Source organism: Equus asinus, chromosome 1, assembly GCF_041296235.1.
Source record: "Equus asinus isolate D_3611 breed Donkey chromosome 1, EquAss-T2T_v2, whole genome shotgun sequence".
In the NCBI taxonomy this organism is placed as follows: Eukaryota; Metazoa; Chordata; class Mammalia; order Perissodactyla; family Equidae; genus Equus; species Equus asinus.
The window spans coordinates 177,098,011-177,111,057 of record NC_091790.1 but is presented as its reverse complement, the minus strand read 5'-3'; the positions used below and the strand labels follow the sequence as shown (position 1 = coordinate 177,111,057).

General features: G+C 34.9%; 1 protein-coding gene across 4 annotated transcripts in view; it reads right to left on the bottom strand.

Annotated features, from left to right (window-relative positions):
• CPED1 (cadherin like and PC-esterase domain containing 1) overlaps positions 1-13,047 on the bottom strand; it is a 272,074-nt gene that overhangs the window by 136,627 nt on the left and 122,400 nt on the right. For all 4 annotated transcript variants that reach the window (XM_070512455.1, XM_070512448.1, XM_070512440.1 and 1 more), the window contains 6 exons: positions 12,364-12,436; positions 11,020-11,178; positions 9,675-9,779; positions 7,975-8,144; positions 3,938-4,008; positions 2,401-2,451 (listed from right to left, as the gene is read on the bottom strand). In XM_070512455.1, the coding sequence (XP_070368556.1) occupies positions 2,401-2,451; positions 3,938-4,008; positions 7,975-8,144; positions 9,675-9,779; positions 11,020-11,178; positions 12,364-12,436 (629 nt within the window). The remainder of the gene's footprint in view (positions 1-2,400; positions 2,452-3,937; positions 4,009-7,974; positions 8,145-9,674; positions 9,780-11,019; positions 11,179-12,363; positions 12,437-13,047) is intronic.

The window sequence follows — 13,047 nt, the reverse complement described above, 5'->3', positions numbered from 1 at the left end:
CCTCGCTTGAGTGCTGCATCCTAGACCCCTGCTTAGAAGCTGATTTAGTCCTGATGTCATCTTCAACTGAATCATCCATGTTGCTGACTACAAACACCTGGTATTTCCTTGACATCTGTTTCAACCTGGTCCCAACTTGTCTCAGGCCAGCTTACCTTAGATCTACAGAGAACCCAGCGTGAGGTGCGGTGGTAGCAGGCGGCTTAACCTATTTGGCAAGTATACACGGGAAAGCTGTTTGAAGTTTTGGTGGCTTTTAATGGATTTCTTTTAACCGCAGAATTTTATTGCTCTCTCGAGGGATAATCATAACTCATATTAAACACGAGAACAGCCTAGACGCTGAAAGATAATCCCACCTGTTCTGAGGCATCATCAAGTTATGTTTTGAATCTTATATCATGCCCATAAAAGTGGGAAGATTAACTGTGAAGACCTAGGTAAGATTAGTTTTTATCAACATAAAAATATGAACAATGTTGAAAAGCTTATCTACCATGTTCGCATCCTCTGCACCATGCTACGTGGGTCCTAAAAAAAATGAGATCATCCTGCTTCATTTTATAAATGAGAAAATAGGAGACCAAAGAGGTGAAGTGGCTTTTCTGGTGCTACATCTAATCCAGAGCCTGACACACGGGCTCTCAACACATGTTCATCCTAATCTTGTCCTAGTTTTCTCCCTAGTCCTATGCCCACTGCACATTAGGTACCAGTCTCCCAAGAGAACTGAGTAGCATGTATTTTTCTAGGAGTGGGAGATTGGATGGCAATTGCAGGGAGGGAATGGCATAAGTAATATCTGTTGTCTTTTCCTGATTAGCAATACTTTATTTAAAATGCTGTATTTCTGGGCCTGGCCCAGTGCCGTAGTGGTTGAGTTCACGCACTCTGCTTCAGTAGCCTGGGGTTCAGTGCCTTAGACCTGGGCACAGACCTACACACCACGCATCAAGCTAGGCTGTGGCCAAGTGCCACATACAGAATAGAGGAAGACTGGCACAGATGTTAGCTCAGGGCCAATCTTCCTCATGAAAAAAACAAAAACAAAAACAAAAAAGAAGCACATAAAATGCTATCTTTCTTTAACTGGATGTATTTGTTGATTCTATTAAACCACACTATTTGTAACCTCTCAGCTCACCCTGATTTTAATGATAGTGTTAAAACATAACGAATGAATTAAATTGCATTTTAGAAGATACGAATTAGATTTTATTAAATTAGAAGATTTTTACTTACAAAAGTTAGACCTCAGTCCATAAATTTTATTTTTTTCAGTTTTAATGTTTTACCAGAATAGATTTTTTTTATTTGTGAAAGCTAAATTTTCTAAGTGTATGGTTTGGCACCAATTATATATATATATTTTGAAAGGTACACTGTGTCAAAAAACAGATCTGCTAGGTAGAACTCTTATTTGTCTATCACATAATTATAGGGTATTAAAATAATTTATGAGCTTTGGACAAAGAAGACCCAGCTCTGTGATCCAGCTCAGGCATTTAATATCCCTGGGATCTTGGAAGTCAGTTCTTTCTCCAGAAAAATTAATTTGCAAGACCACTGGAGTAATATAAGTGAAGAAAATTATTTTAAATTTTAAAAACTATATAATGCTTGAAAAGTATTACTATAAAATATATGTATTTTTTCTTTTTTTTTTGAGGAAGATCAGCCCTGAGCTAACTACTGCCAATTCTCCTCTTTTTGCTGAGGAAGACTGGCCCTGAGCTAACATCCATGCCCATCTTCCTCTACTTTATACGTGGGACGCCTACCACAGCATGGCTTTTGCCAAGCGGTGCCATGTCTGTACCCTGGATGCAAACCTGTGGACCCCGGGCCATCGAGAAGCGGAAGGTGCAAACTTAACCGCTGCACCACTGGGCCAGCCCCTATGTATTTTTTTCTTGATTATACCTTGGTAAAAAAAAAATTCATGAATTTTAAGAAAATAAATTGAAAATCAGCTTAAAAACTCTCAATTGTTATAAAGAAAATTCAGCTCAAGTACTATCGATTATATCAACAATCTGGCCGAGAAGGAATCCCTGTGGGGTGGCGAGAGCCATAAAATCAACGCATAAAGCAGATGAATCAAGCTTTTCCACTTGAGCAGTCTCCAGCAGCCTTAGGACGCCTCAAAATGAGTTTGGAAGTCACTGTCCTTAAACAAACATACACACAGACATAACATTTCATGTTCAAAAGTAGAAAATTAAAACTGTTCTTCTTATGCAAAAGTGACAGATATCAACTCATTCAGAAATCTCATAACTTCTGAAAATACGTTAGCAGTCTACAGATACCCAAATATGATAAAACAATGATTTTATTCAAAGCAGGGCTATGCCCAACTGTTGATTAGGCTGCTGAAACACTTTAATTGGAGCTTACCATTATTGCAGTGTAATTCTTTGGTTTCATTCATAATTTGTGGAACCGCAGCTAAAAAAAGAAATGTAAGTTTAAAATGGAAGCTATTAATTAAAATAAAAAGAATACATATTCAGTAATTTCAAACAGCATAATTTAATAAAACACATATTTTATTGTTTAATTTTTACTGCATTAGAAAGTACTTTTAACTTAAACTGAAAGCCACAGTAAAACAAAAGAAGTTATTTGGTTTGAATCTCAGAAGAATGATTATTTCAAATAGGAAAATATTAAGGGAGAAAAATAAATGGTCCAAATGCCATCCATTGCCTGAAGATGATCTATCGAGATTCCTTCTAGTTCTACAATCTTATGACTATAATTTGCCAAATTATTAGAATTACAGAAATTCCATCCAATTGGTTCCACTGATATTTACTCTAAATTTCTGAATTCAACCAAACATCTATCTAAAAAATTTCTTAATAAATATCAAAGGAACAAAAATCGATGAATGAAAAAAAACACTCTTAAATCACTCATTTAAAGAGAAAAAAAAGCAGAAGAGAGAAAGACAATCAGAATAATACTTTATCGTCAGTTCCTCACTGGGCCTACTGATTCATTCTGTTGAATCTGTGGTTCTCAAACTTTAGTATGCCTCAGAATCATCTGAAGGGCTTGTTAAAATACAGAATGCTGGGCCTCATACCCACAGGTTCTGATAAAGTAGATCTGAATTTTCCAAGTTTCTCAGGTGATGCTAATGTTGCTGGTCTAGGGGCCACACACTGAGAACCACTGTCCTGGATTAAATCAGGATTTGTAATAGGAAAACTTTGATTATTGTTAAATTGTAGACACATGGTACTTCTTTTCATTTTTTTCTTCTTAAAATTAGAAACATTTTCTTTCCATATGACAAAAAGCTCAGATATTCTTTAGAAGGAAAAAATTAGAAAATAGAGATAAACCTAAGTAAGAAAACAGAAATCACCATTAATTTTCCTTGAGGTCCATGCTGTTTGTAGCCACTTGCTTCATTTAACAATACATCATAAACATCTTCCATGTCATAAACACCCTTCTACAATAGTAGGATGGCTTTATAGTATTCTATTGGATGACAACAGCTTAATTTTTTTATCCAATCCACCATTATAGCAATAGAGGTAGTTTCTAATTTTTTGCATGTATTAATAACTTATGTAATAAAATTTTGTGTACATTCTTCTTTCCCTAAAATGAATATCTAGAAGTAAAATTTCTGGTATGTACAAATAACTTTTAAAGCTTCTCTTATATGTTGTTAAATGGCCCCTTAAGAAAAGTTGCTCTAATTTGTATCCATCAGCGGCATGAGAATACTTATTTCCCTACACTCTTCCCAATTCTGTTACTTTTAAGGGGAAAAATCTTTCCAAATTTGAGGGAAAATAGAATTTCCTAGTTTTTCATTTTTGACTGCTAATGAAGCTAAACATTTTTTTTGTCTGTTTTTTGGACACGCAATATTTATTTTCATGTTGAAATAAGTGGGACTCTATCCTTTTACCTTTTTTATTTTCTGTTGCATCAAATGGCACCTGTGGTTTTTCAACGTTCTCATCCTGTGAGAAAGAATTCCTGCAAATGCAATGCCAAACAGCTCTGGATCAATGAAGTGAACAAAACTCATGGAAATCACATCTAACACACTATCCTTTCCTCTGTGTGGGCACAGTTATTTGATGAACACAAAGAAACACTTTCTGGATTTTATTCCTCAAAACTGGCAATCTTGCCTCAGTGAGGTGGGTGGAAATCTCATCATCTCTAATCAGCAGAAGCACATTTGAAGAAAACCAGGGCAAGTCACTATTCAGTCCAAAAGTTAGCAATCTCTGATAGCCTGGGTCCAACAGAAGTGATTCAGGACACACATTCCTATTGGAATCACTTGGCTAAAGTTACACGTCTTTCAAGTTTAACTTCAAGGTGAAAGTCTTGAAGCAAGAAGCCTTGGAAACTCAGCCACAGACTGAGAAGAACAAACATATAATCTAAGAAATATAAGTGTACCATGCAGAAAATGACCTGTCTTAGCAAGGCTTCTATCCTTAAACTCTGATCAACAGCAGGCAATAGTAAGGATTAGTTATATCTTGGTGTGTTTGCCTCAATTTTCTGTTGTATAACTAAATGGTTGGCCAGATCACCCTGCTAATCCTCAAATTTGGGACCAGAATAATCTAAATTGCAGACAGAAAAATTGCTGGTCCTGATGATAGATAATATTGGGCAGGATGTTGACTTGACTTTCCTGGGTTGTGTTATGAATCTCCAATTCTACCTCAGCAAAATGGAAATAACAATACTGGCCTTACTTCACAGGGATGCGATGAGAATTAAATCAAATGCTCTGTGTTAAGTTACGTTTTATAAATATTTATTGTCCCAGATATTGTGCTGGGCACTGTGGTAGAGAAGAGATGAATAAGGCATATTCAATTCATTCAAAATATAAACATCAGATAGGAAATTAAGAAGAGTCAAGGAATTAAAAATATTGCTAGTGTTGGAAGGTGTGATAACTTTATTGCAGTATTATTTTTTAAAGTCCTCCTTTTCTTTGATATATACAACGAAGTAATTAGGAGTGAAAAAAAATGATGTTTAGCCTTACTTTAAAATACTTCCTTTTTTTTTTTTAAAGAAAAAATACTTCCCTCCTCCCAAAGAATGAAAAAACAGATAAAGCAACCATGGGTGAGATACGTTTAGTCGAAGTTTCACTAGGTGTCATGCCAAATTAAAAAAAAAACAGTCTCTGAATTCATATGAAGCTAAAGCTCTAAGCGAAACATAAAATACCCAACCCTGAAATGTACATAAACTGAATTTTGGAAATGTTACTCTATTAATGGCATGAGATGCTTTGTATGTTAAGGCATCCTGCAGTGATTTCTTGTGTAATTTTGTTAAATTATTCGTTTTGAAAATGTGGAACAGCACGTGGTTAGAGTGAAGCACATTTGCAACTTTATATCTAGTCAAGTGAAAACTAGAAGCTGGGTCACAAACATTGATTTTAAGCTTTTCATTCTGTTCAGCATTACACTAACTCTTCTGGGACCTCTGGATTCTGAACCTCAGGGCACCGACATAATTGTCACCTCTCCTAACTGTTGCTTTTCTGACTTTCTCTCTCTTCATGTTGTTGCTATAATCAGATAATCTTTATTTAAAAGGAAGGATGAAGTCATTAAACCCCAGAGATGGTAGAGGTATGTAAAAATTGGCTTTTTCTGTAGAAAAACCTGGAGGTGACCATGTGAAGGTAACGGCAATGAAGAGTGACTACATTTGACCTGCTCGTCTGCATGATGTACTAGAATAAAGCAGTGGACCATGGACGAGAAGGCCAGGGTCCTAGTCTCACCTCTATTTCTATTAGCTGTGTGGCTTGAGCAAATAACCCATTTTCTCAGCACGTCAGTTTCCTCATCTGGAAAAAGCGTAATATGCATCCTCCTTATAACACAGCATGGATGATAATTAAACACATATATGCTCATAGGTAAATTTGAAGATAATTAGCATTGAGTACTCTTTCTTGAAATGTTCTAAGAGTATTTTACCTAATTGTTTCTTGATAAAGATCTAAAGTTTACTTGTCTCAGGGTTAACTTATATAAATCTTTCAAACTCATCTTGCTTTTCCTATAAAAGAAAGAAAAATATTTCCCCCACTGTAGATCCTAAAGTCATCTTTGAGTGGTGTAGAGACACAAAAAGGTAAGGATACTAATATCCACTACCTCCTCGCATGGCAGCGTACCAGACGCCATGCGGTACATGGAGGTTATCTTCTGTAATTCTTCTGAAATAATACATGGTCGGGAGTATGATCTATATTTTATAGATGGGGAAACTGAGTCTCAGAGAGGTCAAAACTTTACCTGCTGTAATTAATCAACTCTGAAGTTGGATTTTTGAATCCAAGTCTGTCTGATTCGAAAAAGTCCTGACTCTTTCTAACTATTCTCAACACTGACTACCAGTAAATTCCCTCACTGGGAGGGAATCACTTAGAGTCAGGTTTCAACTCAATATTCTGGGTTTAAGCTAATTCAGTCACTTAATCTTACAACATACATGGAGCTTAAGAAAAACACATTGGGGAGCAAATTTTCCAAAGCTTGCCTATCTCAAGGGAATTTAGTCAAAGTTAGAAGCAGAACTTAAAAAGCCTCCTTGGGGGCTGGCCTGGTAGTGGTGCAGTGGTTAAGTTTGTGTGCTCTGCTTTGGTGGCCAGGGGTGGCAGGTTAGGATCCTGGGCGCAGACCTACACACAGCTCATCAAGTCATGCTGAGGCAGCAACCCACATACAAAAAATAGAGGAAGATTGCCACAGATGTTAGCTCAGGGCCAATCTTCCTCACCAAAAAAACGAAAATTCTCCTTGGTTAATCGAGTCTTTTCTTCCTCTATTGATAATGATGAATGAGAAAGTCTTGGATTATTTGAGTGAGAGCAAACAACAAACAAAGGGGCATTGAGCTATATTATTTAAAACTTAACTTTCAAACAAACAAAACATTCTGTCAGGCCTTCCTAATTCTGAGCATTGAGGGAATAAGTCCAACTTCATAAAGTTGTGGCAATGAAAGGGAGTTCTGACTCTGAGAGTTGTCCTAAGAATTCTTCAAATACGTGATTATTTGCATTTTTGAATTATACAAAAAAATTTCTTTCAAAACAGTTCTCATTATATCCTGTGGCAGAAGGAAATGAAGTACAAGTCAGTAGAATGGGGGCCATCCTGAGGGTGAATGCAAGAGACATCAACGATCATGGCACGGCCATTTAGTCTTTCATCTCCCTGGGAGGTTTAGGTTTACTTCTGTTTTCCTGGCAGTAGAAAAGTCAAATATTCCCTTAATTCCATCATATAAAAATGAAGCAGACAAAACTTGAGGCGCTGCGCCCTTTCACCAACTACGGGAAGTGTTAATATGCTCTCTGGCCCATGCTAACCCTTAGTCCCTCATTACTCCTCATTAGAATAGAAGTGGAAATGGGAGGCCAAGGACATTTTCTCCCAGCCAAACATTTCCCTCTGAGGTCCTACCTTCTTAACAACAAAAAAAGCTCTAATATCATGGCAGAGACAGAACATATTTATAAATTTGGATGGATTTTTCCCAAATAAAGTCACGCCTCAAAAACTAAATAAATACTCAGACCATCTGGGCTCCACTCTGACTGATGGTTCAGAAAACAAATCGGACCCAATTCTTTCTGTCTGATGCTCCCGTAATTCAAGGATATATATCATAGAATGAAACTAGATTGAAGCTTTTAATTTTAAACATTACTTTTTGGTAAAGTCCTGCTGGTTTGAAAAACTGTTGGACATATTTTTGTTAGTGTTTGAAGACCACTAGAATCATTATGGTTTCAATGCTTTAAAGAAGCTTATTTTCCAGAGCATGAATTTTTGGACACACTTCTTTTTGTTGCTTTCTTTAATGTAGGCAAAGCCTTTTGAAATCAATCTTTAGACTAGATTTTTTGGATTGCACAATTCAAATTTGTGGCTGTCTTACCATTCCAGTGGATGTAGCTGTGCTTTTTTATTCAGGAGCTGAAATTGTTCAAATACATTTAAAAGAGACCAGTACTGGGTCAGGATTGAATCAGGTTTTCCCATAGGATTTGCCATATCATAAAATTCACGCATCAAAGATTGAATCCCAGGAGTAGTGGATGGGAAGAGCTGAGAAGGAATATTCAAAACAGATTATCAGGAGAAGTTATGGAAAATAAATAAAAGCGCAGTGTTACTAGAAAAGCCTTTATATTTATTCAGATATTTGAAAAATCAGATATTTATTAAAAATCTAATGGTCAGTACCATAATTTAATTTTCTGTACAGTTGTCAAGGTAAATGCCACTTTTTTAAAGTATGGAACTAATTTTGTTGATGATCATACTTCCAAGTGGGGTGAATGGAAGCGAATTTCTCCTTCCTATAGGTACCGGAAAACAACTGAATAATGGAGTGAGTCAGGCAGCAGAAAGAATGAGGAGAGATTCTCTTGAGTTACAAGTGAATTATGTCAGGGTGGGAAATATTACTCCTACCAAAACAAAAAAATCTATGGCTCTCCGCTTTCTACTCTTGAGAGTTAGGAATTTGGGGTTTGCCCTTTCTCTGGCAAAATAATTCTTCAATTCTTCTTCATATTGTGGTGAGAGATGTTCTCTACATTCACAATATCTTCGATTATCAATTCTGAATGGTGAGGCCAGCTCTTTTTGATTATCTTTGTATAGTATTGAACCAAACTGTCACGAATATAATACTTACTATATTTAAATTAATTAAAATGATAATCTACTAATTAAATTATCTTTGGGGCAATAAGTTTACTTTGAACCCTCCAAAATATGGGGCAAAATTCTAAAAATGAGTGTTGAACATTTATTAATTAGTAAATCGGTTACAACTCATACAAGTAGCATACGAATACACAGACTTTTTAAAAGTAAAAAATAACTGTTTAATCCAAACAGATTAATAACAAATTATCAGTGGATTTTTTAAAATGCTATTTTAAAGAGATGTTTTGTATAAACAAATCTTACGTGGAAAAATACAAATCCATTATAGCTTATCTATATAAGTAGCAGAAATAGAAAAAAGCAAGTACTGAGCATGCACATATATGTAATAAATTGTCCTTTGATACTGACTATAGATTAACAGAATCCACAAAAAATACACAGAAAAGAAAACAAATGCCTTTTATTTTTTTAGGCTGAAACCAGTAAAAAGTTGTAATTATTTACATTTTCTTTCTTTGAAGTTTGCTGTAGAATTACAACAAATTAAGACATATAGTTTTCTAAAATGTTGTTATATTCAACAATATTTGATTTTACACAAACAAAAAGGGCATAAAAAAGCAGAAGGAAATTTTGGTTACATTGTCCCAAAGCTAAAAGCAAAACTTCTTTAGAAAAAGTGGACATTTTTCTCCCTTAAGAACTGTGAAATCCTGCCAGCTATCCTAATCGCATATTCTTTTACCTTTAATAAGTCACACAATACTTTCACTCAAAGTAAAGAATATGGATTCTGCTCATCTTAATGCTTAGATCTCTGAAAAGAGGGGAGAAGCTTAAGATTTCTATTTCTTAAAGAAATATTGTCACCTAGTTTGAAGTCAAAATTAAGTAGTTTATGGCTGATCTACTATAATCTCAGTAATCAAGAGGGATCAAATATCACTTTTATTTTACCAGTTGGAATTGTCCCAAACTCCCAAGTTCCTTTATGAAAGTCATAATTGAGTTAATCTCCTCTAAAGACAGGCATTGATTTAGTTCCTTTTGATAGTTTTCACCCTGTAATAGGGGGGAAAAAACCAGCTCTTAGGCAGTTGCTGCAAAGTCAAACCATGCTTAGCCCAACTGCCTCCCACTTCATAAACCAATGAAATTTTGAACTCTATAAGTAAACAACTGAGCTAATGAATGCTAAATAACACATAGTAACTTCAACTTGTCACAACAGTGAATATAAGAGAACTTCATATTTGACAAAGAGGACCTGAAGGAAAAGCTCACTAGTGCTTTGGAAGCAAGGCTGGGCAGATGAGTCCAGGAGGGCAGAATGCATGCGACAGTCTGGGAATGCAAGAATCTCCTTTAGCCTTCAGGGTACTAGAGATCAGAGCGGCACATTTACACATGCATCTCATATATGAGACATTACCATGGTGGCCATAGATTCTAGTAAACAGACACTCCCTCCTTATCACATTCATTTTTTCTAATGGATCCCTGAGAGCAGAAGGTACACATATTACCTATTCTTTCTGGGTCAAGTGGTTCTAATGGTTTTAATGACAACTCAACTCACTAAAGAAGGAAAACAGGAATTATGGGGAAAAAAATCAATAAAATCATAAGGACACAGCAGTCCAGAGGTCTATGTGATATCTGTTACAAACATCTCTCTGTAGGGCACTGATGTTTGTGAAACCTTTCACGTTCTGCTCTTACAAATTTGTCAAATATAGTTTTTAAAACAGAAAGATATATAAAGAATAATACTGTACTTAGTAATCGGTACAGATTTTTTGAGGCATCAAGAAAACTTGTACTAACATGCCATAAAAATTAACCAATGCTACTCTGAAGCACTACATCCTAATCACCAGCACCGAACCAACGATAGTAACCAGATGTGAATATTCGTATTCTAAGTCCAGGCCCTTGACATCAATCTAGAGCACTCATTGTTACTCTAGCCTGCCTCTAAAAAGTTCTAGGATCCCATTTAAAGTATTCAATAACATGTCAAATGTATTACTCAGAATAGCCACAAACATTCTTTTGGGATTAGGAACTACCTTACTTCATTTTCAACCCACAATTTCATCATAAGCAGTCACTCCCATACCTAGTTGACATAAAAACAACATTGGTCCTCAGGTCAGAAAAATATTAAAAGGTTTAATATAGCTGATCCAAAATAATTTCAAATGAATTATCAAGTTGCTTAACTGCACAATAAAGAAAACGGCCCTATGTAAACAAATGACTTGAAAAAATATTTATCAACACAAAACTATGCACTTACCTTAAATACACCTGATTTATAAAGTCTCTGAAATATCTCAGAAAATGAAGATTCGTTAGAGAAGAGAAAATTGAAAGTGTCTTTTAAAAGGAATTCTTCTGAATTTTGGTCCTCAAAATCCATATTATCATCATCTTGAAAATTTAAATGCTCGTGCACCTGTGACAGAGTGAAAACACAGCAAATATTTTTCTTTGACCTGTTTTGAATGCAGTGGAATCACTTGTAAGACAGGACACATTTCCTGTTGGATTGTAGATCAGACCTGACATCTAGTGGTCTTTTTGGAGGTCAACAGGTTTATAAAACATAAGTAATGTTCTTTTGAAAGATACAGTTCTTTACAAGAAAATTAACTAATGGATTATAAAGTCACATTAGTTTATCTTGAAACTATTGTTAAAAAATCTGAGTTCATGGAAGATAATATGTAACATTTCTGAACAATAAATTTTAAAGAGCACAGCACAAACTATTAAATGTATGTAAAATAATGAATAAATGACCATTAAAAGATGTAGATTCCTAGTTTCAAAATTTTCTGGATACCATTGGGCTATTCAACTAAATGTCTGAGCCAGATATAATGTAATCATTCTCCTTGTATAATTGTTTGAAAACCAGTCAATGCAATACGAAGTTGAATTCTGGTTGTACATAATTTTATTTTATTCCTCTTCCCACCCCATATCCCAAGATCCAGCTTTTAATAAACTAATTAAATAAATTGTTTTTTCATCTTTTTGACACTAAGGGCTATTTTAGATGAAAAATATGTTGGGGGAGATGACGTGAATGAGTTAATTTGATTTGAGATGAGGTAAAACAATCAGAGTGTAAAAAGAACACTTCAATTTACACAAACTGATACTAGAAAAAATCATATATTTCAGAAATTCCTATGGCTTTTAAAATTAAAATAGAGGGCAATTTTAAACTAAATATCTCTATGTAAAGAATAAAAGAGTTACCTTTTTTTATAAAGTCATGTGAATAAGTTGTGTAGTCTGCTGTTTTCTATGATCCAAATTTCTGCTTTTCTGCATTGATACATAGTTTTATGCCACGTTTATTTCAGTAACAGTGGTTGAATCATAGAAAAATCTACGCTTGTTCTATAGGGATATATAAATGGGGATTGGAGCTCAAATCATAGATTTTCCACATAGTAGTTAATTCTCTGAGCCACCATAAATATAAGCCCTGTAGTGACTTAGATGCAAGTTGCTATTTATTGATTGATTACTATGAATGAAAACAACACACACACACACACACACACACACACACACACAGATCTGTCAGCAAAAGTGGAAACTCACGTGAGGGCTTTGACATACTCACTTGGAGCACTACAGGGTACCTGAAATTGCCGTAACCGATGTCAAAAGTTAAAAGTTGAAAACATAACCGGCATCTGAAATAAAAATACAAAATAACATAAAAATATATTCTATTTGCTACATCTATTCTACTATTTGGTATCATATTATTAATAATTACTATGGTTAAATTTCAAGGTCTGTACTAATTAAAAAGAGCAGTGGATTGGGTAATCTAAAATTCCATGTAATTATGTTTGGATTTAGAGTCTGTTTCGTTCCTTATGAAAAAGACAAATATACCTAAAGTATTCATAACACATTAAGCTAAACAGTGAAGTTACTCCAGGAAAACATAAATATGGAGGAGACTCTGCTATCCTACAAGCTGGCATTCTTCTTTAAATATAAAGCAAGATAATGCTTGAGTCACCTCCCCTTTTTTTTGACATACTAGATTTAACATTTCTCTAAAAAAAAGGCATTAAATTGTATTTAAGTAAACCATATAGGGAGATAAGAACTACTGAATTTTGCTGATAAAGGTGTATAAGTAAAAATACACCTAGTCAATGCAAAGTCTATACGATAGAAACAGCTGAGCTTGAAAGGGAGATGCAATTAAAAAATTAAATAACTGCGCTCCATTTTTTGTTACCACTACTTAGATACTAGCAAGTTGGTAACATACTCTGAAGTTTCAGGA